The 27,963-nt window shown below is 38.7% G+C and overlaps 1 protein-coding gene across 1 annotated transcript in view; it reads right to left on the minus strand.

Annotated features, from left to right (window-relative positions):
* The window catches only part of atp1a2a (ATPase Na+/K+ transporting subunit alpha 2a), a 100,935-nt gene that overhangs the window by 41,375 nt on the left and 31,597 nt on the right, over positions 1–27,963 (minus strand). The window contains exons 10-16 of the mRNA XM_088328584.1: positions 26,324–26,433; positions 15,290–15,424; positions 12,916–12,995; positions 8,603–8,712; positions 5,513–5,688; positions 3,353–3,489; positions 1,894–2,044 (exon numbers count right to left, since the gene is read on the minus strand). Of these exons, the coding sequence (XP_088184710.1) occupies positions 1,894–2,044; positions 3,353–3,489; positions 5,513–5,688; positions 8,603–8,712; positions 12,916–12,995; positions 15,290–15,424; positions 26,324–26,433 (899 nt within the window). The remainder of the gene's footprint in view (positions 1–1,893; positions 2,045–3,352; positions 3,490–5,512; positions 5,689–8,602; positions 8,713–12,915; positions 12,996–15,289; positions 15,425–26,323; positions 26,434–27,963) is intronic.

A 27,963-nucleotide genomic window follows, 5' to 3' on the forward strand; every position in this document is an offset into this window, starting at 1 on the left:
TAAAAGTAACATACAGGAAAACAAATACACAACAATTAGTGGTGTATGATATAATAATGGAACAAGATCATCTCAGTGGCCTTCTTGGCGGCTTGATGACGCCCATGAGCCTTGACCTTTGACTTAACGTGACATACAGTGCATGCGGAAAGTATTCACAGCGCTTCACTTTTTCCACATTTTGTTATGTTACAGCCTCATTCCAAATTGTATTAATTTAATCTCTTATCTCAAAATTCTACACAAAATACTCCGTTATGACAATGTGAAAAAGTTTTTGTTTTACTTGTTTTGAATTTATCAAAAATAGAAAACTAAGAAATCACATTTACATAAGTATTCACAGCCTTTGTCATGAAGCTCAAAATTGAGCTCAGGTGCATCTTTTTTCCACTGATCATCCTTGAGATCTTTCTACAGCTTAATTGAAGTCCACATGCAGTAAATTCAGTTGATTGGACATGATTTGGAAAGGGACACACCTGTCTATATAAGGTCCCACAGTTGAGTGTGCATGTCAGAGCACAAACACCAAGCATGAAGTCAAAAGAACTGTCTGTAGACCTGTGAGACAGGATGGTCTTGAGGCACAAATCTGGGGAAGGATACAGAAAAATTTCTGCTGCTTTAAAGGTCCCAATGAGCACAGTGGTCTCCATTATTCGTAAATGGAAGACATTTGGAACCACCAAGACTCTTCCTAGAGCTGGCCGGCCTTCTAAACTGAGCAATCGGGGAAGAAGGGCCTTAGTCAGGGAGGTGACCAAGAACCCGATGGTCACTCTGTCAGAGCTCCAGCGTTCCTCTGTGGAGAGAGGAGAGCCTTCCAGAAGGACAACCATCTCTGCAGCAATCCACCAATCAGGCCTGTATGGTAGAGTGGCCGGATGAAAGCCACTCCTTAGTAAAAAGAACATGGAAGCCCGTCTGGAATTTGCCAAAAAGCACCTGAATGACTCTCAGACCATGAGAAACAAAATTCTCTGGTCTGATGAGACAAAGATTGAACTCTTTGGTGTGAATGCCAGGCGCCATGTTTGGAGGAAACCAGGCACCGCTCATCACCAGGCCAATACCATCCCTATAGTGAAGCATGGTGGTGGCAGCATCATGCTTTGGGGATGTTTTTCAGCAGCAGGAACTGGCAGACTAGTCAGGATCGAAGGAAAACTGAATGCAGCAATATATAGAGATATCCTGGATGAAAACCTGCTTCAGAGCGCTCTTGACCTCAGGCTGGGGCGAAGGTTCTTTTTTCAGCAGGACAACGACCCAAAGCACACAGCCAAGATCTCAAAAGATTGGCTTCAGAACAACTCCGTGAATGTCCTGGAGTGGCCCAGCCAGAGTCCAGACTTGAATCCGATCGAACATCTCTGGAGAGATCTGAAAATGGCTGTGCACAAACGTCTCCCATCCAACCTGATTGAGCTTGAGACTTATTGCAAAGAAGAATGGGCAAAACTGCCTAAAGATAGGTGTGCTAAACTTGTGGGATCATATTCAAAAAGACTTGAGGCTGTATATTCTGCCAAAGGTGGATCAACAAAGTATTAAGCAAAGGCTGTGAATACTTATGTAAATGTGATTTCTTAGTTTTCAATTTTTAATCAATTCAAAAAAAGTAAAAAAAAATCTTTTTCACATTGTCATAATGGAGTATTTTGTGTAGAATTTTGAGATAAGAGATTGAATTAATCCAATTTGGAATGAGGCTGTAACATAACAAAATGTGGAAAAAGTGAAGCGCTGTAAATACTTTCCGGATGCACTGTAGATTTGTTTATAACTATTTATTGTTACAAGCCCTCACTCACTCACTCACTCACTCACTCACTCACTCACTCACTCACTCACTCACTCACTCACTCACTCACTCACTCACTCACTCACCTGTCTCTGGCATCCTTCCACAATGATGAGTTTCTGCTGCGGCGAAGTGCGGGCAAACACGATCTCGGTGTGGTTCTTCAGCAGGTCGTCCAGGTATTCGGAGCTCATGTGCTTCAGGTCTGAACCGTGGACTACACAGGCCTTAGCGTCCCTAGAAGGCAAGGCAATTTCATTTTGTACAGTAAAGCGGTATTCAGGCTCAAGGGAAATCTATTTGGCTTTACAGAAAATATGATGAACAAAGTATAACTGAAAAATGAAAATCAACAAAACCCAAATGCACAAGCAGAGTTGCCCGCTTTGATATAAAGGCAAACTAGGAGACAGACAGACGGACGGACGGACGGACGGACAGACGGACAGAGAGACAGACAGACAGACAGACAGACAGACAGACAGACAACAAAGTTCTGTTGATTGCTATCTTTGTGGATACGGTAGATCTATATGTAACTAGTGAAGTCAGTAGCTAGCATTGTTCTTGGATAGTTGAATTCATACTAAAATATATGGATACATAAATAATGTACACGTTCAGCGCCGTATCATCGGGTGAAATTATATCCTAGCTAACTACCTGGACAGGTAAATTGATATTTTAATGGCTCCGTGCATTAATAATGTATATAAGGTGAGAGCGAAGTGTGATATGTTTAACGGCATATTAAGTGATGAAATCCTCTCCTGAGAGCAACAATTTTAAAATCATTTGCCAAACCAATTCAACAAATTCTCAAGACGTAATGATGGGGAAAATGTCTTTGATAATACTGGAAATCGTTTTCTTGAATGATAATGCAAAAATATTTTTTTAAAACAGTATTTGAATGCATAAACAATGGTACCTCTTTACACAAGCACCCCTAAACACGAGAAATTTGATGTTGGAGTTTTTTTAAGAACAATAATCTTGTTCGTTGTACAAAGGAAAATCCAGTTCCAAGCATGCGCTTCCAACAATTAGATCCCTAAATAAACACTACTCTCAGTCTCAACTCAACTCAACTCTATTCTATTCTGCTACAAGTAATTTTAATTTCATCCCTTTAATTGCATTTTAATGGTATCTCCTTTTGTGACTTTTTGTGACCTTACCCATGAGTTCCAGATAGGGAATTGTTAAGGTGTCTGAGGAAAAATGTAAAAGCCAAGGAGTACAATCGGGAAGCAGCGTCGGTCACAAAATCTTGAAAAAAACGTACGCAGTAATGTATTTTTTATGTTTAATTAATGTTGAATGTGTTTTTTGTGATCACAAAGATGTGTTTTATAGCTATATAGGGTTCTCCTTGATGCTTTTGGGAGGTCGCAAACAGGCCAATTAGTTTTTAATGATTTCATATCAGAAAAATGTTCTCATTATACCAGCAATTTGAGCTACAAGTATGATCCAGGAATGAACTAAGCTTGCATGAAAATGTATCACATTACCCGGAATAGAGCCATGCCAAACCCTTACCTAGGGTCCACTTGGCCGAGGGGGATGTTGAGGCGCTCAGCGATATCATCCACCGTCTCGTTGCCCTCGGAGATGATGCCCACCCCTTTGGCGATGGCCTTGGCCGTGATTGGATGGTCACCGGTAACCATGATCACCTGTGTGCACATCATCATCAAACTTCCTTTCACAACTGCTACTAATGGAACTCGATGCTTCCAAGGCTCATCGGTCAGCTGAATTGACAAGAATGGAGCCGTTAAGCCACAAGTAACCTTGCTGAAAAATGACTCTGATTTGTGGCCAAATATGCCCTGTGCTGAAGCTTTCCTGCACCTGTATTGATGGGGATGATTTATGTCACGGGACACGCCCATCCGTTTATGACCATGTAAGATTTTAATTTGAGTTGGGGAGTAGGAGACAACTTGAAGCAGTGGGTGGAATTAAATAATTGTCTCTTTGTGCGATTCCCGGAGGGTTTTTCCTTTATGTTTATGGGACATTACCACTGCAATCCATACATGGCCTTAAGGTGAAAGCTGAATGGAGGTATTTTGAAAGATCTCATATAAATGAATTTAAATTTGAAAAGTGACATAAGTCAAACACAGTGGCCCTTCTACATGAAAGCTACTCAAGATGTATTTCGAGGAAAAATATTGCCAAAAATAAAAGAAAGAAAATCCAAGTTATGAGAATTTTCAGACGCTAGCGTTAGAGGACTGAGTGCTAGCAAGCACTCACCGCCAGCATCAGCTTGTCCCAGTTAGCGTGTGTTTTACGCCATGCAGACCTTTTCCTGCACTTTGCTGCTCCTTCAACCTCCCACACTTCTCTCCCTCACAGTTCCTCCATCACGCAACCTATGAATTTATTAATGATAAGGACTTATAATCATATCTTATTTCATTGATACCATCTTATTCACCTTGTTGCTATATTTTTATGTTTAGAACCGCGTGCTTTATTGCCACTTAGGGTCAACTTGGTAATTTTGTGAGGCGGGGAACAGATAATTTTGTACTCAGTTATTTCTCATGGGGAAAAAAATCATTCAAATTACAAGAAATTCTAGGTATGAGGTCAATCCTGGAATTAATTCATCTCGTATGTAGGGTGCCATTGTACCAGGAATGTTAGATACGACATTTTTTTAGCCTAACATTGATAACAAAATGCTGAATAATCATTGATACTTAAATCAAATACAATACCACAAGAGTACTTATGATTCCATTCTCTCTTCTAAAAATGTCAAACTTTATAAAAATACATCTCAAAACAAAATATTTTCTTTAATATTGTATTTATAAAGGAATTCCTCTCATTTCAGGTTACTGTTTGTTAAATAGCCACAGGAAGGGAGCAGATAATGATATTGGCTACCATAGAAAAAAAATGATAAAATGCTGGTTTCTGCACTTATTCGATTGCCCTGTATCAAAAACTGCCCTTCTACATCAAATACTGAACAGCATAAAGATGAATAATCTGCATAAAATGAACTTGTTAAAAAAAATCATAACATTCATTATAGAAAGAAGTCATTTGAGATTTTTGGGTCGAGAGACAGTGACTGTCATTTAGCACAACCTAGTTGAATTAAAAAAAACTGTAATCATTAAAAACATTTTTATTCAAATTACAAGCAAACATACTGAGCTATGTTGAGAAATTTGCATTTAATGAACATCAAATGAGCATCATAATTATCTGACATCTTGCTGCTACGGGTACCCCAAAAGACTAAACCTTGCAAACTCTGATTCTCCGTAGTTTGTATTCTTCTCTGTGACATCTAGTCAAAAAATACACTGTCCCTCCAAGTAACCTTACTACTGATTAAGAGTTGCCAGATCAAAGACTTTGTGACAACGTTTACTTTAATTCTCACTAACTTTATAGAAAATCCCCCACCGCCGTGAAAACTCTTCAACGCTTTAGCTTTAGATGCAACATGTTTCCTCCGCCCACAGGTTTATTTGCTTCCTGCATGCTAAAACCCCAAAAGTAATATATATATATATATATATATATATATATATATATATATATATATGTATATTGCAGCTCCATGTTCTCTTGGTACCCTTTTAAGAGGCGATCCCGCTTCTCATCAGTATTTAAATGACGCGGTGGGAAACGGCTCTGCCCTCGACGCCAGACAAAAACAATTACCTTGATGCCGGCAGAGCGGCATTTACCCACGGCGTCAGGAACGGCGGCGCGCGGCGGATCAATCATGGAGATGAGGCCCAAGAAGCAGAGCTGCTCGGTGGGAAAGTTAATATTGTCACAGTCGAAAGCGAACCCTTGTGGGAACTGTGATGCTGGCAGGTTCAGGTGGCAGAAGCCTGCAACGAAGACAAAAACAGACACAAAGTTGCCAAAAACGTTTTTTCAGACTCTGCTACTCAAAATATTTATAACAAGTATAACATTAAAAAAAACAATCTGTGGTCAAAGTAATAACTATTTGAATGTATTTTTGATGTTAAGGAAGATGTGCTTGATAGCCATCCATGGTTATCTCGGATAATTTTGGGAGGCGGGGAATAGATAAGCGTATTTTCCGGACTGTATAGCTTACCCAAAAACCCAGAATTGACGTGAAATTTAAAGGTGCGCCTTATAATCTAGGGTGCTCTGTATTGGGAAGATATTAGAAATGTGTAACCTTGTTTGTGAACTTATTGTTCAAAAAACACATTTTATCGCTGACCCCAATTGCATATTACTACTTGTAATGGTGCTAAACACTAGATGACAATGGTAAGAGCTCTGATTCCTAACTACCAGGCCGCTAGGGCTACAAATGGTTGTTCACGATTGCAAAACACTGAATTTGATGGGAATCAAACCCTGAATCACGGTTGTGGGATTGCCAAATTAAATCCAGTAAACCACAAGGGATACAAGCATCACACAGAAAGGCATTAAGTCTGATCTCACTATCACATCGTTTGAGTAGGGAGGATGTTGTTTTACTTTTTCTCAGCTTGAAATAAGCATTAAAAGATTATGTGTGGCTACGCATTTATTTTGTATATTTCAGGACAACCAAACCTCTTCCCACTATGCAATTCTCTTCATTGAGTTCAGAATGCCAAATTACTTCCCAAATCGCCCTTATTGTCATTCAGTTCAGAATCTTGTGGGTTTTGTAATGACTTTGAGAGCCGGCTGTAGACTGGACCAGTTTAATATCTGACAAAATTCTCGCGACCCTGTCGATTAATGACATCAATAATTTGTTACCTTGACTCAGTAATGAAGTAGTGAGATCATAAGGTAAGACTTAATGCCTTTTTATGGGTTGTTAAAATCCTTACTGCTCCAGTGAATAAATCTAGTACATCATCAAACATATCATTTCATTAGACAAATTATCGAATATATGTCACTGTACTACGTCACGAGCAGATGATTAGTACTGTATATACATACATATCAACAGACCATTGGTAGTTTCCCATCCATATTAAAAGTTAAATAATGATTTTTCTAAATAGTGGATGGATGGATGGATGGATAGATGGATGGATGGATAGATGGATGGATGGATGGATGGATGGATGGATGGATGGATGGATGGATGGATGGATGGATGGATGGGTGGGTGGGTGCGTGCGTGGGATGGATGGATGGATGGATGGTTCTACCCTCAAAGCCAGGCAAAAATGGATGGACGTAAATAAGTTTAAAAATGTTCAAATAAAAACTTTTTTTGAATAAAGCACGGTAACAAAAACAACAAAGAATAAATGTCACCAAGAATGAAACTAAAGAAATCGTTTGCCTACCAAAATAATTTCGATCAACTAATGTTGAGTAAAGTACATTGTATTTAATTGACTCATCAAAAGCAGTTAATCTGATCATCCACAAAGAAAATACGGGAGAGTATAACATGCCTGGTTGAATAAAAATACCAAATATCAGCACTAATAATTGGCCTATTTCCAATGGAAATAACTTCAAGCCACATTTTTTAAGGTATGTTTTGTAAACATGTGCTGTTTGAAAAAAACTTGAAATTCCTTTAATTTCCGTTATTGTATACATTTATTTGACCTATATAATTTGAATGTACGAAAATATATGAAACACAAAAGTCCTTTACAGGACAAAAAGCTGTTGAGCGTTTAATATGTCACAAAATCAAAGGACGCAAGTTAATCGCCATAAACTTTGTTTTTCAACAAAAAACATGAAAGCCACAAGCGATGCAATGTTTGATATACAATGTGATACTTAAAATTTTGGAACAAAATAGTTTTTCGATGTTGATTTAGGATGCAGAGTCAGAGGGCGGCAGTAGCTCAGGATGTAGAGCACTCGTCTTGGGATTAAGGGATCCCAGTTCGAATCCCGGCTCGTCCATGTTACATGTCGAAGTGTCCTTGGGTAAGACACTGAACCCCTAACACCCCCAATAAGCAGGTTAGCGCCTTACATGGCTGCAAGCCCGCTTTTGGGAAATGTGGAGCACATTGTAAAGCGCTTTGGGAAGTCATTGAGTTGAAAAGCACTATATAAATGCAGATCATTTCATTTCATAATGTTATACGCTGCTACACATCAATGCAGGATCCGGCTCATCTCTAAAGAGCAGGATGATGCATTAAAACAAAAAACAACAGCAACCAGAGAATGAAAGTGTTGTATCTGAGTCATATCAAGAGATTTCTCTTGCTCCTGGTAACCATGGAAACCAGTATGATCTGTTCCATGTAAGGGAGCAAACCCCTACTCAAAACAACTGCCTGGAAAGAGATGGCTGCAGCCAGGCTATACTTGCCCAAGACACACCAGAGGAATTGGTGCCTTAACAAACCAGGCGGTTAAGGGGTCCGTCAACCTTCAACCATTAATGACATATAACTTCGAGGCTTTCTCAGGGGTTGGAATTTATTGTGATGATTCGCTTCAAAAATGTGATTACTCGCACTACTAATCAATGGCGTAGTCCACCGTAGGCTTTAAGTCTTTGAATAATAGATTTAAGTTTAGGTGATAAATATGAAGAGCCGCTGTAAACGTGTCTCCGACATTTTGTGTCTCCTCAGCGTTTGGCTGAGTTCAAGCCAGAGCGGCGAGCGTTCTCATTTGGATAAAGTGAGGCGATAAACAGGCCGCACTTCTTACGAGGGACACTTGGCTCAACTAGCCTTTTTCCGCAGGAGATGATAAAAGATAATGGACGCCCCGCCACCCTGCCTCGCACGTGCTATCCATCTTCTCCCCGGAGGGTAACAAAAACATTACCGAGGACTCGTTCCCCCAGCCCGCCCAGCTCCATGTAGGCGTTCTGGAAAGCGTCCCGCCAGTTTTCATCCATGGGCTGTTCCTGGCCGTGTATCATGATGCTGCTGCACCTAGAGGAATATAAAGAGAAAAGAAAGAAAAACAAACAACCTGTGTTAATGACACTTTGAAATATAGAGCTGCCAGTTCAAACAGTTCAGACTGTCAGCAAATTTGGTGTTCTGCAGTTTCTTCGGCCCAGTAAAAGTCAATTAGGAGATTGTTTCAAAATACATGATGTATTTTCGCAGGAGATCGCTGAAAACGTGCAAAGACTGACAACAAAGTAGTGGACAGTGATACTGAGATGTTAAACCGTTTACTCCATTTTAGTTGTTTTGATTTTTCTTTTACTTTAAAATAGCATTACTTGTGCAATTATTCAAGAAATCACAGTACTAGACAGAAAATATTTGCTTAAAGGGAGATTGCGTTTACTTTAGCGCCTTGTAGTGGCCTTTAGTTGCACTTTAATCTCTTGTACAGGTAGGTCTGCAGAACATTTTCACAGGCATTGCACAAGTGTACATCACATTTTGGTTCACAAGCACAAAGTTCTGAGTTATAACAGAACAGAACAGAACAGAACATAGAATAGAATACTCTTTGTTGCCATTGACATCAACATGGTGAAACATAGTATTTAACTACCGTATTTTCCGCACTATAAGGCGCACCTAAAAGCCTTTATTTTTTTCAAAAGCTGACCATGCGCCTTATAATACAGTGCGCCTTATTTATGGATCAACATTAAGTTTTCCAACTAACTTGCAGCCGCCGACTAGATTTTCCCCCAAATAAGCTGACCATGCGCCTTATAATACAGTGCGCCTTATTTATGGATCAACATTAAGTTTTCCAACTAACTTGCAGCCGCCGACTAGATTTTCCCCCGAACGCCAAGTAGTACGCGGTGGATGCTGGGATTTATTTACCGGCGTTTCATTGGCTAACCAATGTGTCAATCATCATTTGAATTGATCTTTATTGGCTAAAGTTATTCGGAGGTCAAGAGGCGGATCCTTTTTATCATTTACAGACTGCCATTGGTTCAAACGGCAATCAAAGCCTGCAATTGGCCGAAAAAGACGTGTCAATCATCAGTTGAAACGATCACTATTGGCTAAAGTTATTCGGAGGTCAAGAGGCGGATCCTTTTTATCGTTTACAGACTGCCATTGGCTCAAACGGCAATCAAAGCCTGCAATTGGCCAAAAAAGACGTGTCAATCATCAGTTGAAACGATCACTATTGGCTAAAGTTATTCGGAGGTCAAGAGGCGGATCCTTTTTATCATTTACAGACTGCCATTGGTTCAAACGGCAATCAAAGCCTGCAATTGGCCGAAAAAGACGTGTCAATCATCAGTTGAAATGATCACTATTGGCTAAAGTTATTCGGAGGTCAAGAGGCGGATCCTTTTTATCGTTTACAGACTGCCATTGGCTCAAACGGCAATCAAAGCCTGCAATTGGCCGAAAAAGACGTGTCAATCATCAGTTGAAACGATCACTATTGGCTAAAGTTATTCGGAGGTCAAGAGGCGGATCCTTTTTATCATTTACAGACTGCCATTGGCTCGAACGGCAATCAAAGCCTGCAATTGGCCGAAAAAGACGTGTCAATCATCAGTTGAAACGATCACTATTGGCCAAAGTTATTCGGAGGTCAAGAGGCGGATCCTTTTTATCGTTTACAGACTGCCATTGGCTCAAACGGCAATCAAAGCCTGCAATTGGCCGAAAAAGACGTGTCAATCATCAGTTGAAACGATCACTATTGGCTAAAGTTATTCGGAGGTCAAGAGGCGGATCCTTTTTTATCATTTACAGACTGCCATTGGCTCGAACGGCAATCAAAGCCTGCAATTAGCGGAAAAAGACGTGTCAATCATCAGTTGAAACGATCACTATTGGCTAAAGTTATTCGGAGGTCAAGAGGCGGATCCTTTTTATAACTTACAGGCTGCCATTGCCTTAAACAGCGAAACAAAGCCTGCAATTGGCCGAAAATACGTATGCGTATAGCATGTGGCTGACGGCATAGAGAAAGCATTTTTTTCTATTCTGTATTTGTAAATATTGTATTCTCCTGGATTTACTACCCTCACGGATATAAGAGGACATTGCCTGCACATTATTATGAACACAACGACTTCGGTGAGCTACTCCGGCTTTCTATATTATCCCTGTATCTTGTTTCAGACTGAACTCGATGTTTCTGTGATAAGCGGTGCAGATAATGGAGTGTCTATTTTTAAATTAAACTCAATTCCAAGTGTTTATTGTCATATGCACAGTAAAGTTGCGAGCGAAAAAGAAAATAGATACGAAGGAATTGTTATCATTTATTGAATCCCAAGACTTTAACCTTCCGAATGATGGAACGATGCATTTGAGTGACATCTTACGGACACCGCATCCGCACGTGTTTTCGACACGTATTTGCGTCTTTGCAAGCTTTGGGAATGTTAAGGGGGTAATAAGTTGGACTGAACTATCTGACTGTTTTGTCCACGTTCCCATTGTAGCGCCTTATAATCCGGTGCGTCTTATGTATGTCAAAAATAGGACCAAAAACTATTTTTTCGGGGTGCGCCCTATAACCCGGTGCGCCTTATAGTGCGGAAAATACGGTAGATTAGACATGGCATGCCATAGTAAACATGGGCGGCACCAAGCTGTACTTGCCCAAGGCACACCACCGGGAAATTGTGCCTTTACCACCCTAGTGATTAGGGCTTCCGACTGACCGACCGACCGACTAAGACTTTAAAGAGAAAAAAATAAAAGATAATCAGATAATTCAGAAAAAATGCAAAAATATTAATAATGTACTAGCTTTGAGAAGAAGCGTGGAACAACTTTTTGCAAGCCTATGGAAAAACATGGTGTCTTAATAAGACGACTATGCTCTTTTTGTTGAGCCAATACAATGCATATTTTACAATGTGAAATTTTGGAACAGAATTTTGATTTAGGTTCTAGTATCAGCATTGTAACACAAACGCCACTGCCTGTTATAGCCGAGGCCCAGCTCATCTCTGAAGGGCAGCATGACACTGTACACCGAAAATCAAGAACGACCAGATGAGGAAGGTGCTGTAACTGAATCAGATCATGAGGCTTCTCCTGCCCAGGGATCATGGAAACTAGCATGATTTGTAAGAGAGCAAACCCTCACCGGAAAAAAAAAGTCCTGGAGAGGGATGAGCGCCACTAGGCTATTCTTGCCCAAGACACACCACAGGAAGTGGTGACTCTACAAACCAGGCATTTATGGGATCCATCAACTCCAATACCAGTGTAGACTGCCCTCCAGTGGCCATTTTACAATCAGAAACCTTTACAGCTGTCCTTTTTTGCAGAAAAGGGAATTGTATATATCAATGGTATCCGTATTTGGTATTGGTATCAATGACTTCTCAGGATTTGTGTTGTAAGATGTACTTTGTTGTTAAAATAATCTTAAGATGACACTACTTTGATTAAATTCAAATGGTTTATTTAATTGATTTCTCAAAATAAAAAGAACAAACATCAAATAAAAAATAAATACAGATCTTCAGTGTCGAATATATTTTTAGATGAAAAAAAATCATAAAAATCGATATATTGAATAAGTGATTTGAAAAAAAAACTATAAGAGATTTAAGTTTGCTGTCGGAAATTTGAAAATGTTCTACTCACTGATGCCATTCTCTGTCCAAAGTCATCATTGCGGCTTCCGTCAAGCTCCTTGTGTGGTGCGTGCAAGTATGTGCATTTCTTAGACGCCCTCGAATAAACTCTTCTTTTTAAAAAAATCTTTTTGGGGTTTGGGTTTGCGTTTGGACAGAATTTACTTTCACCATTTTAACACTAACAAAAAACAAGGGGCCAAGAATAAAATCACTCCAGAAACCCTTCACCCTTTCCTGTATAGCGCGTCATGAACAGTGTTGCTGAAAGTACAATAAAAGCAAAAATTTACAAAGGCTCTTTGAACTAAGTTAGTCATTGTTAAAGCATACTTAAAAGAGAAACTATTTAACGATGGACCCCACCTTTAAGTAAATGCATAACATTATAGAAGGATGTCATTTTAAACGTGTGTCAAAAGTATGGATGATTCTATTTTCAATACCCCACCACTTGGCCCCCGAACACTGCAGGACCTTGTGCAAGCATTTCCCTCACTGTCCATTTCAGAGAATCAAATCGAGGGCAACTTTCCACTCTTTTTCCTGCACCGCCTCAATGCGACTGCCATTGATCCATAATTGATGCACCAACCTGTCCAGGATCCTCTCCGGCGCTCCCTTCATGACCAGAATATGACCGGAAGGATTGTCCTCTGCTTTATGGATGGAGAGCTTTAAAAGAGAGTGGGAGAGGAGGTGATGGAGGAGAGCAGTGAGAGGGCCTAAATAAATCACAGTTGTCCTCCCGTGATGGTGCAGTATGTGACAAAATGAAATAAACATTGCTAAAATAAATGATTGAAAAGCTAAATATTTACACTGACACACATTTCACTCTAAGCCCTCCGCTGGGAGGGAAAAAGCACCATGAAATAATGACACCCATTAATGTTAATCAAAGCAACTGGGTGGGACCTAGAGGCTGATCCGCTTGGATCGATTGCTCATGCTTGGAGGTTTTCTTACTCAACAGTCCATTAGTGTTATAAATTAGATGCTTTACAATGGCACTCAAGAGTAACAAGTACGAGTAAGGTACTCCAAGGAGCAGGTTTAAGACATTTTATGTTATACTTGCTCTACCTGCTACAATTTTCCAATGAAAGCTGCTATCCGGAATTGGACATTTTTATACTTGCTAACGCCTGATTGCTTAAATATTGGGTCTCAAACTGGCGGCCCCGCCCCAGGGGAGGGGCAATTGCAGCCCTTGGGATGATACCTTGAGGCCCCCGCCTCAATATAAAAGATAAAGGGACATTCTGTATGATTTGACAACTGGATTTTGCTGTATTACGTAGTGTTGTCATGCATTAAATTCATGCTTATGATTCAAATTAGTAGTTTTGTTTCTTTAACAAATGATGTTTTTTGACCGATAGGAAGACTTAATAAAACACACTGTCACTTTAAGTGCAGCTCCTGCAGATTATGGATTAAGTTATCACTGATTGATTGATTAACAAATTAAATTTTTTCAATAAATCTTATTTTGTATATAATTCTTTTGAAAGCTATTTTATAACTGTGGCCCCCAAATAAATTGAGTTTGAGACCCCTGGCTTGAACAATCATTACAGCCTCTGTCAAACTGCTTGGCACGGGCAAGTACGTGCTTTACTTAGACGCACTCATACAGTATAAATTCTTGTTTTTTTTTCATCTTTTAAGGTTGGCGTTTTGAGTTTGAAACATTCCTTTTCTAACTTTCACCATTTTCATATTACATGAACTGAAAACTGAGCACAAGGATGATATCCTTCTCCACCCCCCACATGCATTCAGGAGACACATGTGGGGGGTGAGTATAAATTAAATAAGTATAAAATTGATACATATATTCAGTGTTAAATTTATTCCTCATTTAACTGCACATTTTTTTCTTTTCTCTTTCGAAATTGCTGAATTTTTATATTATATTATGATTAAGAATGTAACTTAAGCAGTGACCTGCAGTCTGTGCCTCCCCTGCTATCATGGAAGTACCGTATACAATTGAAATGTATAATATATTTATATATATATATATATATATATATATATATATATGTATAGATATTTTGTATATTCAGTGTTTTACCAACCTATTTTTCAATGCTATTTTCTCATTTTACCCCACAATTCTTTGGTTCTCTTTTTCAAAATTGCTGAATTTTCACATTATGTTATGCTCACTACCTCACCAGAGCTTAACACATCCTGAAAGACTCATCACACCCTGGTAACCATGATCTGCTACCATCGGGTCGACGGTTCAGATCCCACAAGGCCCAAACAAACAGACTGACGGTTAGCTTCTTCCCCAAAGCTATCAACACACCAAACCACAGTTGTGATACAATTCAAAATATCTAAACTGGTTTTATTTATTCAGTGTCACATTTATTTGTCGTTTAACTTCAAAACTGTTCATTTTATTTGTTTTATATCACAGAATTTTCTTATTATATTACAATATTGTGATGATAACTAGTATGTAATGTATTACTGGGCTGAATGTTTGCAGATGCAGATTGAGACATGCAGTTCTCTTGTCTCATAGCAGAGGGCAATAGTAAGACCAAGGAGTCTGATTTTGTGCTTACCTCTGCCCTAAACAAAGAAATAGCAAGTTAACAGCAAGTCAATTAATTCAAATACATATTTTGGTTTGCGTGGATTTTTTTTTTATAATGGAAGATTAACTATCAATTGAGGTTTTAATCATATTTATGAGTTAAGGTAAGCCAATAAACTTGTTTGTATATATTACGGTACATTCTTGCTCTCCCAATCAAATGATAGATAAGATGTAGTCGGTTCATTTATTTCCCTATCTGACTTTGCTTTTTCGAAATTACCGCCCTTCCATGACCAGTTTGCTTAGCTCGATACTGAGGGTAATGAAAAGGTACGTTCTGACTACTTGTAAGTGGCCTTTGTAGATTTCTCATCCAAGACTTGGTTTTAACGATTTCATGCAGTACCTGATACTTGTTGGTGGAGTTAAAAGGGATTTCAGCCACTTTGGCGTTCAGATTTCGCATCTTTCGAACATTGCCGCAACAAAGCTCGATGCACTTTAGGAGCGCCGACTCTGAAGCGTCGCCTGCTGTCTCACGCTGCAGGAAACACACAAACGCACATAGCAATTCAGTGAGAAGGGATAGTTCTTTTTTTGCGGTGCAGTAGAAGCCTTTTTTTGCCACCAGGCGTTTTTTAATTGATTAAAGTTGCACCCCGGAGAGCATTGTTCACTCACATTATGTTTCTCATTAATAATGCAAAGTAGAGCTGAACAACATTTGCATCGGCGAAAATTGTTGTCCGACCACAAATGTTGGAGTCCTTGCACTTTTCCAACAGTAGTAACATAGATAAAAAAATGTGCAAAGATGAAATGATCTACCAATGATTAAAACTTAAAAATCAGGCGTGGTAACAAATGTTGCTAAACGCTAACATGTGGAATGGTTATGCTATTCTTGGAAATGGTATAGGGATAATCAAGTTCTAAGATGCCAATTTGCTCTGACCCAAATACAATCGTTTTTTTCCCCAATAATTGAGGATCTAGTGTCAGTATTGTCACACAAACGTTGATGCCCATCATTGAAGTGGTCCAGCTCATCTCTGGAAAGCAGGATGATGTTGTACACCGAAAAACAACGACGACCTGATGATGAAGGTCCTGTAACTGAATCACAACAGGAGGCCTCTCCTGCTACTTGCACCATGGAAACCAGTACTATCAGTTCCATGTGGCGTAGCAAACCCCTGCCCAGAAAAATCTCCTGGAGAGATATGGGCAACGCCAGGCTGTACTAGCCCAAGACACAACACAGAAAGTGGTGGCCCCTACAACCCAAGCGGTTAAAGGATCCGTGATACTTGAGTGATGCTAAATATTGACCTTAATATGATGGGAGTCTGGAAAGGATTTTACGTTGTATATTTTAATCAATTAGTTTTTTATGATCAAATGCTAACAAGGTAAGTGGAATACTAACATTTAGCAACAAAGCAGTTTTTTGACGTTGTCAGTTTGAAGAGACAATGCCAATTATTTGACCACATGTTGCTGTATTGTGCCGTGATATTGAAACTGAGTGCTAAAAAGCACAAGGAGAATACAAATCGTTCCATTTGATGTCTCTTTTTTTTACCGGCCTTCCGGGAGGTATCTGGTTTTGGTTGTACCATTGGCAGAGAAAGATGCGCTCAATGATGTCAGCTCCATCTAGATGAGCCTCAGGTTATGTCAAATAAATTCAGATTTCTCGTCATTCAAGTATTTAAAAAATGCACGTGCATATGATGGATTGGGTATTTTGCCCATTATTCAATTCTTATATTAAATAAATAATGTCTTTTAATGGGTCGGTAGCCGGGGCAGGAGAGCAAAAACGTTGTCGGGTCGGAAGCGTGTCGTAAGCCAAGACGGGAGAGCAGACGTGATCGGGATCAAAACGGGTTGTAGCCGGAGACAAACGGGAGCAAAACGGGACAGGCGGGGGTCAGGGTCGAAAAATGCTTGCCTTGTATACACGGAGATCTTCAGACGGACTAACAACAGGGGATTGATAGGACTGAGCTCAAATAGTGACAGGAAGCCAATCAGAACCCGCGGCGGTTGGCGCCAAATGAACGGGCACAGCTGAGTCACATCAGTAATCATGACAGGTATTGCCTACCAGAGGCCAGGTCTAAAAATGGTGGTTGGGGTGATAGGATTCCTACATATAAGTGGTCGGCAAACACTGGGCCGCTGACCGGTACCGGGTTGTGGGTCGCTTGGAACCGTGTCACACAGAAGAAAAAAACAAATTATATTCATTTTTTGCTTGTACTGTATTTATTCATGTATACACGAGTTTTTTCCGCACCCAAATTTTTTCCCCTAAAGTTTGGGTGCCCACGGTAGTACATCACCGTAATGAAGCATTATGGGAAAGAGTTCAGCTTATGAGTATTGAGAAAAAAATCCCATTTTATATGATAATACACAATGTCCCACCAAAATGTACAAAATGTTATCATTTACACCTTAACATATTTTGTATGTTTTTTTTAAACCATTTTTAAATGTATTGCAGTTGCATTATGCATTTCAATCTACTAGTATTTTAAAAACACAGAATTCTTATTTGCAAAAGCATACCATGAAATGAAATGAAAATGTGTACCTTGCAATAAAGATAAACGCTTATGATATTTTTTTTTCTGCTGAGTGTAGCCGTACATTTGTATACCATGTTGGGAAGAAGTCAAGCTAACCGCAGCAAGAATGGTTCAAGCTCTCCGAGACAAGTTACATTCAGCCAATGAGAGAAAACACAACTTTAATAAGAGCCTTACTAAATTATATATGGACATGAATATCTTGTTAATAATTTATGTTTCAATGGTGGACTCGGCTTGTCTGAACCAACCAATTGTTGTAAAAACATTTAAATGCCTCTCAGTCTAAAACAGGTCAACTACCATAACAGATTACTCTTTTTTTTGACAATGCAAGAGTTCGTCTAATATCTCAAACACTAATTTTTGTAGAGAATGAATTAGATAAGACACAAGTTTAAAATTACAGTGGGTATTTTTTAACTATGAGACGTCGCTTTATGGTGTACTGCAACCGATAACGAGTGCCAAAAAAAGGACAAGGAAGAATACAAACTACAGAGATGAGTGAACAAAATGCACCTAGTTTTTTGCCGAGTCTTTTTAAGAATTTGGGGTATCCAAAGCAGCAAGATGGCGGAATTATGGTAAATGGTCTGCATTTATATAGCGCTTTTCAAGTCAATGAAGACCTCCCAAAGCACTTTACAATGTGCTTCACACTTACCCATTCACACACACACTCACACACCAATAGCGGCCATGCAAGGCGCCAACCTGCTTATTAGGGGCATTAGGGATTCAGTGTCTTGCCCAAGGACACTTCCACATATAACACGGGAATCAAACATGCGATCTCTTGATCCCAAGACGAGCGCTCTACATCCTGAGCTAATGCTGCCCTTATGTCAGCTCCTTTTAGCTGAGGATCATGTATGTAGAATAAATGCTAATTTTTGGACTACACGTTTTAAATTGCATGTTTTTGTAATAGTTTGTGTATTTTTGCTTATGATTTAGATTCTTATTGGTTCTTTTTTAATCAATAAAGGTTTTTACCACTATGATATGCTAAATAAGATAAAGAGATAAAGAGATAAAGAGATAAAGAGATAAAGAGATAGAGAGATAGAGAGATAGATAGATAGATAGATAGATAAATACTTTATTCATCCCCGAAGGGAAATTCACATTTCCAGCAGCATCTCTGAGCTGAGAACAATAAAATAATAAAGCAAAAAGAATACAATATACAAATACCCAGTGTGCAAATGCCTACTGTAGCGTGTTATATAGAAAAACTAAATAGTGCTACACAGAATACATATTGCAATAAAATTCGGTAATATGCAATGTAGGTGGTGTGGTTTAATGTGGGCTTTTACTCATTTTACTCTATTTTCTCTAAATAATACACACTGGTCCTCTTTAAGCAAATAAAAGTGATTTTTTTTGGTTGTTATTAAGTAAAAATTGTGTTAGTTATTCATTATTTGGTCATTGTTAGGTAAAAATTGTGTAAGTTATTGATAGGTTGGTCGTTTTGGTTGTAACATTTCTCAGAATTCACTGTGTGAATATAACTTGTTTTTATATTCCTAAATATAAAAACAATCTTTCACACACACACACACACACACACACACACATGAAGTAACGTTTCTATAATCAGTCTAAGTGCATCTTTTGTATGTTTATCAGTCTTGTACTCTTTTATTTTTTAGTCGCATTTCCGGTGTATTTATCTGTTTCCTGTGTGAAAGAAGTGAACTAGACACACGGGGGCGCGCAGAGTGGCCAGAGCCCTGGCCGGGGCGAGTGTGGTGGCCAATGGGCCACCGGACAAAGCTAATAAATTTGATTTACCTTACTACTTGTTTTTATTTGTTTAATTCTGCCAACATAGAGTTTATATAAGTTTTGACTTTATCAGTTATTCTTTATTTGTATCCAAAATCTGTAAAGTAAAACAAGCTTTTGTATTGAGAAATGTAAGCATTTACTGTATATCATAAGAATGCTTTTTAAAAAAAAAAATCTCAATTTTATCTGTATTGCACTTTTGTTACAATGCACTACTCTTTTCCATTAAAAAACATTGTACTAATATCATAATTTAGGGCCAGTTTCTAAGCACTGGTTGGTCTGTTGGTTGGTATGTTGGTTGGTAGCTTGCTTGCTTGCTTGCTTGCTTGCTTGCTTGCTTGCATCGCTTAACCACTAGGGTTTCAGGGGTTCCATTACCTGTGGTGTGTCTTGGGCAAGTAAATTTTGGTGGCGCCCTCTCCAGGCCAACCTTGTAAATATTTTTTCTGCCTTTTATCTTTATTGTCTTTTATTTCTCTATTTCTCTCTTTGAAGTCTTTATTACATGTTTACCCTGTAGTGCAATGTCTAATCTCATTGCATACAACGTTTAATACCGTTGATATCAATGACAATAAAGACTATTCTATTCTATTTAAAAATGAAGTCTTTTTTAAAACATTAAGTATTTCTTTTATTCAATATTCAATAATTTAGTAAAGTGCTATTCAAAACATGCGGGTCGGTGTCCAAACAGACAATAGAAAAAGAAGTACTGTACAGACGCATATCTGCTAACTCATCCGAAGCCGGCACCGGGAACGATTGTAAAATTGATCAAATACTATACTTTTAATGGCTGTGATACAAACATAAACTTCAATGCAAAAATGTTATTGGAACATTTTACATCACACCTTTTAGTTGGTCGCTATTTCAAAAGAATTCATAAAACCATGATAAAATGCTAATTCCAATTTAGTTGCTTTGTATTTCAAAGGATGTGATGAATTCCTTTTGCAAAGCTAAACATAGAAAACACAAAGCTTACTCATAGGAAAAAAAGAGATACGGCAGAGAATACTAATGCCTCCCATTATTCTCCGATCCGCTTATCGTCACTCAGGTCCCAGGCCTTCCGCCTTATTAAAAAAAAAGGAAATGTCATTATAACATGGATGGTTAGAGATAGCCGCTACTGATTTCAGATGCGAGTGTGCCCTGGCGAAGCTTAGTGCTGCTATTTTTTCGGAGTAATCTCCTCACCTGCCATGAATACTTATGCACGATAGCATCTCGAATGGAGATGACGTCCAACATAGCGACGTAGGGGAGCCCTAACCATGACGACCTAGTTTTTTTTTCAACTGCTTTTATTTATTCATGGACGCTGAGCCCGAGAAAAAGGCAAGCATGGTACCGTTTGTCCTTGTTTTTCTATGAATGGATTAATACTTCAAAAGGGATCTACAGTTGTTTTCCCTAACCTACTGTGTACCTATGACCGGCACCATGACATTGGTAATAGAATAGAATAGAATAGAATAAAATAGAATGACTTTAATGTCATTGATATCAACTTTGTGAAACATTGTATGCAACGAGATTAGATATGGCACTCCAGTGTAAAACATATAATAAAGACATTGAAGAGAAAAATGAGAAAAGACTATCAGGATAAATAGTCAAAATAATAATGATAACAATAATAATAATAAAAATAATAATAATAACAGTCAAACAACGTAGTGCTTAAAAAAACTGGCCTCAGTGACAAAGATAATGCAATGTAAAAGAATAGTGCATTGTAGCAATGGTGCAATAAAAATAAGTGCAGTAACATTTAGCAGCAGTACTGTAATTTCCAAGATCCAATATAATTCCCAAGTTTATAGACAGTGAGGAAAATAAGTATTTGAACACCCTGCTATTTTGCTATTTCTCCTACCTAGAAATCATGGAGGGGTCTGAAATTATCATCAAAGGTACGTGTCCACGCCACAGAGATAAACTAAAAAAAAGAAATATCCAGAAATCACAATGGTTGATTTTTCTAACGATTAAGTTGTGTGATATAGCTGCTAATATGTATTTGAACACCTGGGAAAATGAATGTTAATATTTGGTACAGTAGCCTTGAACTGGTCCGCAGCCCAGTGGTTGCTGACCACCGATCTCAAGAACTGTTTTGTACGAGACATGGTTAAATGCTAGGATTCTATAGATAGTAAAAATAAAACCCTAGTGGCCAAAGGTGGATCAATACAGATGTTTTTTATTGGCAGGAAGTCTTAGTAATTAAAACATAACAAATATACCTCTCTGTGGCCATCTGCTGCCATCCTTATTAGTGTGAATAAGCCTCCCTTTGGGTCATTTTCCTCACACGGTTGGTCTGTGCCTTGTCATAATTGTGTGTATTTGTCTATTTTTTATCAATTGTTTTTTTTTGTCATTTTATTTTAACCATTGTGTGTGTTTGAATATTTTGGTTCCTCGGTGTTGGATGGGGGGGTGAGAAGGGATTTTATTTTCTTATTGTACATTGATTGTTTTTGTACAGCACTTTGAGTGCCCTGAAATGTGCCCGCGAAGCTCTGAACCCGCAAACATGGAACCGCGAAGTAGCGAGGTCCCACTGTACAACACTGAGGAGCCGGGAATCTAACCTGCAACCTCTCAATCCCAAGACAAGCATTTTACCTCCTGAGCTACTGCCGTTCTAATAGGTTGGAGTCAGAGTCACTAAAACAAGAATGCAATATGAAAAATGCAGTTTTTAGTTCCAAATACTGCTCTCATATATTCTGAATAATTGTTCATCATTGTAACCTGAATTATTAGGAACAGTTGCAACTTATAATGTTTGACTCGTTTGATTAGGTGAACATTCTTGTATTTTTGTTTCATATGACCTTAGAGCCTTTTAATACCTCCCTTCCAGGTTGCACGCTTTCCAAGTAGATAAACTAACTAAGTGCGCTGAAGCTGAACACTCCCGTTCAACAGACTTAAAAAATAAAAATATAAACATCACTCTAGTCAATAAGAACAGGAACTATACTTTTTTTTTATGAACTCAAAAATGAGCACAAAACCCACTTCTAAAATTATTAACATTTTCTTAAAATCCAAACAATATTAAGAGCGATACATTTATTTCTTAATTTTTATACATATATTTTTTTCAATTTTACGCTAAATATATTATTTAATTCCTTGACTGACTCTAAAAAAGCTCACTATTTTCACACTAGTTTTTAGAGAAATACTGGTTATGTTATATTAATGTGGACCATAACCACCCGCGATAAGTGAAAATCCGCGAAGTAGCGGCGCACCTTAAAAAAAAAAAATATATATATCTCATCTCATCATCCGTACCGCTTATCCTCATTAGGGTCGCGGGGGGGCTGGAGCCCATCCCAGCCATCTCCGGGCAATGGGCAGGGGACACCCTAAACTGGTTGTCAGCCAATTGCAGGGCACACAGGCACAGACAACTCACTCGCTCATTCACACCTAGGGACAATTTGGACCGGCCAATCCACCTGAAATGCATGTTTTTGGAATGTGGGAGGAAACCGGAGTGCCCGGAGGAAACCCACGCAAGCACGGGGAGAACATACAAACTCCGCACAGGAAGTCTGGAGCTGGATTTGAACCCACGACAGGTTCCCACGACATGAACTATGCCGCACAAGCGCTAACCACTGCGCCGCCGTGCTGCCCTTATATAATAATAATAATAATAATTTCCTTTGTATTGTCATTCTTTGTAAGAACGAAATGTCGATATACCTGACCCGTTGTAGCGAGCCGATGCAGCCGCAGCCAACAGAGGGCGCCGCCATTTTACCAATGTTATAAGTCTTAGGTATGACTCGGCCGAGACGCGAACCAGCGACCTCCCAGTGTCAAAGCGGGCGCCCTACCATCTAGGCTACTGAGCTGGTGTATATATATATATATATATATATATATATATATTTATTTATTTATTTGTTTGTTGTTTTTTTTTTTTAAATGTTATTATTATTATTTTTAGACCAGGTTAATGGGGACCAAAACCACCCACGAAAAGTGAAAATCTGTGAAGTAGCGACGCCCCTTCAAAAATGCTTAAAAAAAAAAAGTTTTTTTGTAATTATTTTATTTTTTCATTATTATTATTTAGACCTGCGAAGCTCTGAACCCGCGAACGTGGAACCACGAAGTAGCGACGCCCCTTCAAAAATGCTTTAAAAAAAAAAATATATATTTTTTTTTTTTTTTTTTTTTAAATTTTATTATTTTCTTTTATTATTTTCTTTTTTAGACCTGCGAAGCTCTGAACCCGCAAACATGGAACCACGAAGTAGCGACGCCCCTTCAAAAATGCTTTAAAAAATATATATATATAAATAATAATCATTATTTTATTTTTTATTATTATTTTTTTAGGCCCGCGAAGCTCTGAACCCGCGAACGTCGAAGCGCGAAGTAGTGAGGTCCCACTGTACAGTGTATATCAATCCTTGCATAATAGTTTTCCTTAAAATTGCATGGAATTAATGAAAGTATATTACCCAGCCACTGTTTAACCTCGCAGGTACAAATGCCCTCAAATCACCCTTTCCTCCTTCAAATGATAGCTATTAGTTTTGTTTTTAACGAACGCTATTGTAAATCAATCCCTGAACTTAAATTAGAAATGGTCTCAATTGCATTTCACTTGAGGTTTTATTCAGTCACATGATTATGGAACAAGTTCATGATCAGTTTAACCATGGTATTTTGTACATATACATGCTAACAAATCTGGAAAACATCATGAGACATTTTTTACAGTATATCTTTTATCTCGTAAAAAAACAAAACAAATTACGTATATTCTTTACCAATAAAAATGTAACATTTCATACAAAAACATAAACTAATTTCAAGTATGGGGAACGAGTGGTAGAATGTCCGCAAGAAAACATCTGACATACTTTAATTCATTTGTCAATTTCCTTTTAGTTGGATCCCAATTGTTGTGTCTAATATACATTATTTGCTTGGCCTATTACCTTTTGTTCTTGGGAAAAAAAGAACACGTTTCTGTGGCATTATGTAGAGCTATAAAGGTCCACTCTGGTGACAGAACTTTTAAAGTGCTATTTAGATCTTAATAACAGAGTTCTGTGAAGGTTTGTCGGCTCCCTACTGATACTTGGCATTGAAGTGAGAAAGTACTGAGGCTTTTATTCTCTTTTAATTGGCTCCCGACACCTGTGGCGTTCTCGGAGACTTGCAATGGCGAACAATATCTGAGTGGATGACTCGAAGGTTGATGACATTTGGTTACTTTTTTCCCTCTTTTAGATTAGTGGAGCGCTGTAATTCCTTGACCCAGAATCAGGTTGTCACACCGACAGACCCCGTTTTGGCTGTACCTGGCTTAGGAATCCTTTACATGGAAGCTTATTTAGCAATGTCTGTTCACTGTTAAGACATTTTATGATGAAAACTCACAGAACAAACTGTAAACACCCAAAACGTCAGAAAATAAATCACGGCAATTGAATTGGGTGAGCAGTAAGGATGGGTGGAGCTGTGTGCACATAGCGCGCACACTCACTTCTCTCTCTCTCTCACCCAGCGTCGTCTGCCCAAAAAGTAAATTCGATAGTATCTTTTTCGTTTGCAGTGTTTTGTGATATTTTTACGAATTAGTTTTGTTTGCACCATTCTTTAGTACAAAAATGGGCCTCGACTCTCTTAAGTATCAGCAAAAGAGAGACAAATGGTATATTAAAGTGGTATATTTATGTTAATATGAGACACCGGCCCTGGCATTGTTATTTATATTTTACAGAGTGAAATGAAATGCGCTGAGGATTTTGCTTTTGTCTGGAGAGCGATTTTGGCATTTTTGTTGAGTTTTGTCTTAAAACATTTGAATTTTTGGCTCTTGGGTCAAAAAGGTTCCCATCACCTGGGCCATTGAATGCTAACCAGCAGAAGGTTCACAGCTTCAGTAGAATGCTAGAAGGACCTAATGGAAGAAAGAGAACTTGGTGTACTACTTTATTCATCACTATTATCATTTTTGTTTACATAGTTTCTTGTTCTATTCCTTATAGGGACACTGTAATATTTGACCACCCCAAATGTCACTGTGTTGTAAGGATGAATACAAACTACGGAGACTTAAAGTGACCACACCGCACCATTTTCCTTCCCATTTTTTTGCTCAAACTTTGGCAAGGTTTTTGGTTTAGGGGGGTATCCATATCAGTAAGATGGTGGAGAATCATGTCAGCTCCTTCTAGGTGAGCTTCAAATGTGAAAGAAAAATCAATAAATGTCATATTGCAGGGTACATACATTTTTCATGGCCATATTCAAGCACTTTTAAGGACATTCAAAGTCTTTTTTTAAAGAAAAAATCAGGTGTGAATCATGTATTTTGCAAAGCCAAATGTATCTGCGATTCACATATGCAATTTTAAGTATTGCGTGTACATTTATCAAGACATGGGATTTTTAGATATTGAGTAAATCACAAATATATTTGTATATCTGAACAACAAATATGTAAATATTTTTGAGGCAACTCTCTCCCCATATAGGTGTTGGGTGAAATGACGGTAATAAGTGTCTTTTTCAGTTGCAGGAAGTTTTTCCCATTTAAATTTTCCACTTGGGAGTACCTACCACCTTAGTTATATGCATGGCCCATAATAAATGACCATAATTGATACGTAATCCTTGCACTAAATACAAATAGTGGCCTGTTTAGGTGTAGTATTAGAGCCTCAGGGGGTGATTATGCCTCAAAGGAAAATGACTTACAAACTAAGGTCAACTACTGTTAATCCCGAGGGAAGAAAAATGCAATTCCAAAGCAAAGCGACCAGAGAGCAGTGTGGGCATCATTGTTGTGAAACATGACATCTATTTTAAATATTCACAAGCACTTGTAGATCCTCGAAAACACAATAATTTCAAGCCCCCGTCTGAACCATGGATATAAACAAATTTGATTGTTTTCTACTTTCATTGTTTGAAATTAAAGAAAACAAATATGTGTAATTTCTGTGCGTTTTGTTCATCGAGAGTTTCTAGACCTGCAAGATGGCGACTTGCTCCTGTCCTGCTCTGAAGTCGGCCCGGTTGCAGAGGGCAGCCACGCGGGACAACGCCGCCCACGTCGCAGAACTCTTGTCGAAACACGAACCTGCAATAAAAGCAGCGGTAGAAGTCGTGTGAAACTTTTGTATAATTGTTTTGCGATATGTTTGCTCGAGGCTTACCTTGGTGTTACCAAACAAATAGCAGTCCAGCAGGTCTGCAGCAACAATAACTTTTTTTCCGGCTAGGAATTTTCAATTTTCCTATTTCGAGAATGCCACTCGTTTTAACGTTTGTATAATTATTTCTCTGACTCACTCTGGGTGAAAATGACCTCTATGTTAGCGTGGGTGCTCCCTGCATTCATTTTTCATGAGTCTCCAGATTGCAGAATTCACAACAGAATGTGAGCAGAAACTGATAGAATAATGACTGCGGCTGATTTGTATATCAACAAGTCTCTTTCTTGTGTGTGCGTGAATGTGCACGTGTGTGTGCGCGCGCGTGTGTCTGTATGTGTCTTTTTACATTTAACTTACATAGACAATTCAGGACAATGATCGTTTGTTTTTTGGGGCGGGGTTGCAATCCAAAAACATCCTGTGATAGTCAAAACTCGCTTTTATTAATGTAATTATTTTTTTATTTTTTCTGCCTGTGTATTTATTCCTTTATTAATTACCCAAGAACAAACCCATTTACAAGCTCCAATATTAGTTTTACAAATAAAAGTACCGTACTTTTATCCTTTTAACAATTAAAAGTACGGTATTTATATCCTTTTAACGGTTAAAAAAACTATTTTGTTATACAAATAACTTTTGTACTGTCAAATTATACTTTCAAAAATAATCTGCTGTATCAGGGTACAACTGTATGGATTGAGGACACAATCCACTTTACTTTGCACGATACTTTGCCGCCATCAGGTGGACATAATGGAAAACAGCATTTACCTTTTGGTTCTGTCATACAAAAAGCATATATATTTCCACTAGCAAACATTTTCAAAAAAGCGCCAGGAAGCCACTAGGGAGTGCAAAAGACCTGCATGTGGTTCCAGAGCAAGTTAAGTGGGTCGTGAAGTTCAACTTTGTTGGCGGTAGAAAGCATCTTCCTATGTTTGGCCAATTAAAGTACAGAACACAATACACATTGAAAATCTGCAAAGTAGCGGAATAAGTACTATAAACCGAGATAAAGCAAGGCAATACTATATACCGGGATCAATGCTAACAGCTGCTATGCTAACACACAGCAAGATCCCCTCAAAGGGCAAATCTAATCATAAAGATTTTGGATTAAGAGGCCTGCATTTGGTGCAAGGCCTTGCATTAAATACAGGGGTGTCCTGATTACTGATTCGGGGCACCTGCGGCTGCCCCGTTGGCGCCAACAGCCCTGGTCGCTGATTGGCTCCCTGACTCTTTTTAAACCCCCGGCTTCCAAGAGGAAGCTGTCAGACCATCCTGCGAACCTACGCTTTCAGCTAGGCAAGCTCTGTACCTTCCGACAATCCCTGCCCTGTTTTCTCCTGCCTGATACCTGTTGCTGAACTGTTTCTCGACCCGTTCTTTCCTGCTCTTCCGTCCCGGGCATCGACCTATTTTGCCCCGTTTCCTGCCTGATACTTGTT

The sequence above is a fragment of the Urocampus carinirostris genome, chromosome 1 (genome assembly GCF_059441175.1).
Source record: "Urocampus carinirostris isolate Australia breed hairy pipefish chromosome 1, RoL_Ucar_1.0, whole genome shotgun sequence".
Taxonomy (NCBI): domain Eukaryota; kingdom Metazoa; phylum Chordata; class Actinopteri; order Syngnathiformes; family Syngnathidae; genus Urocampus; species Urocampus carinirostris.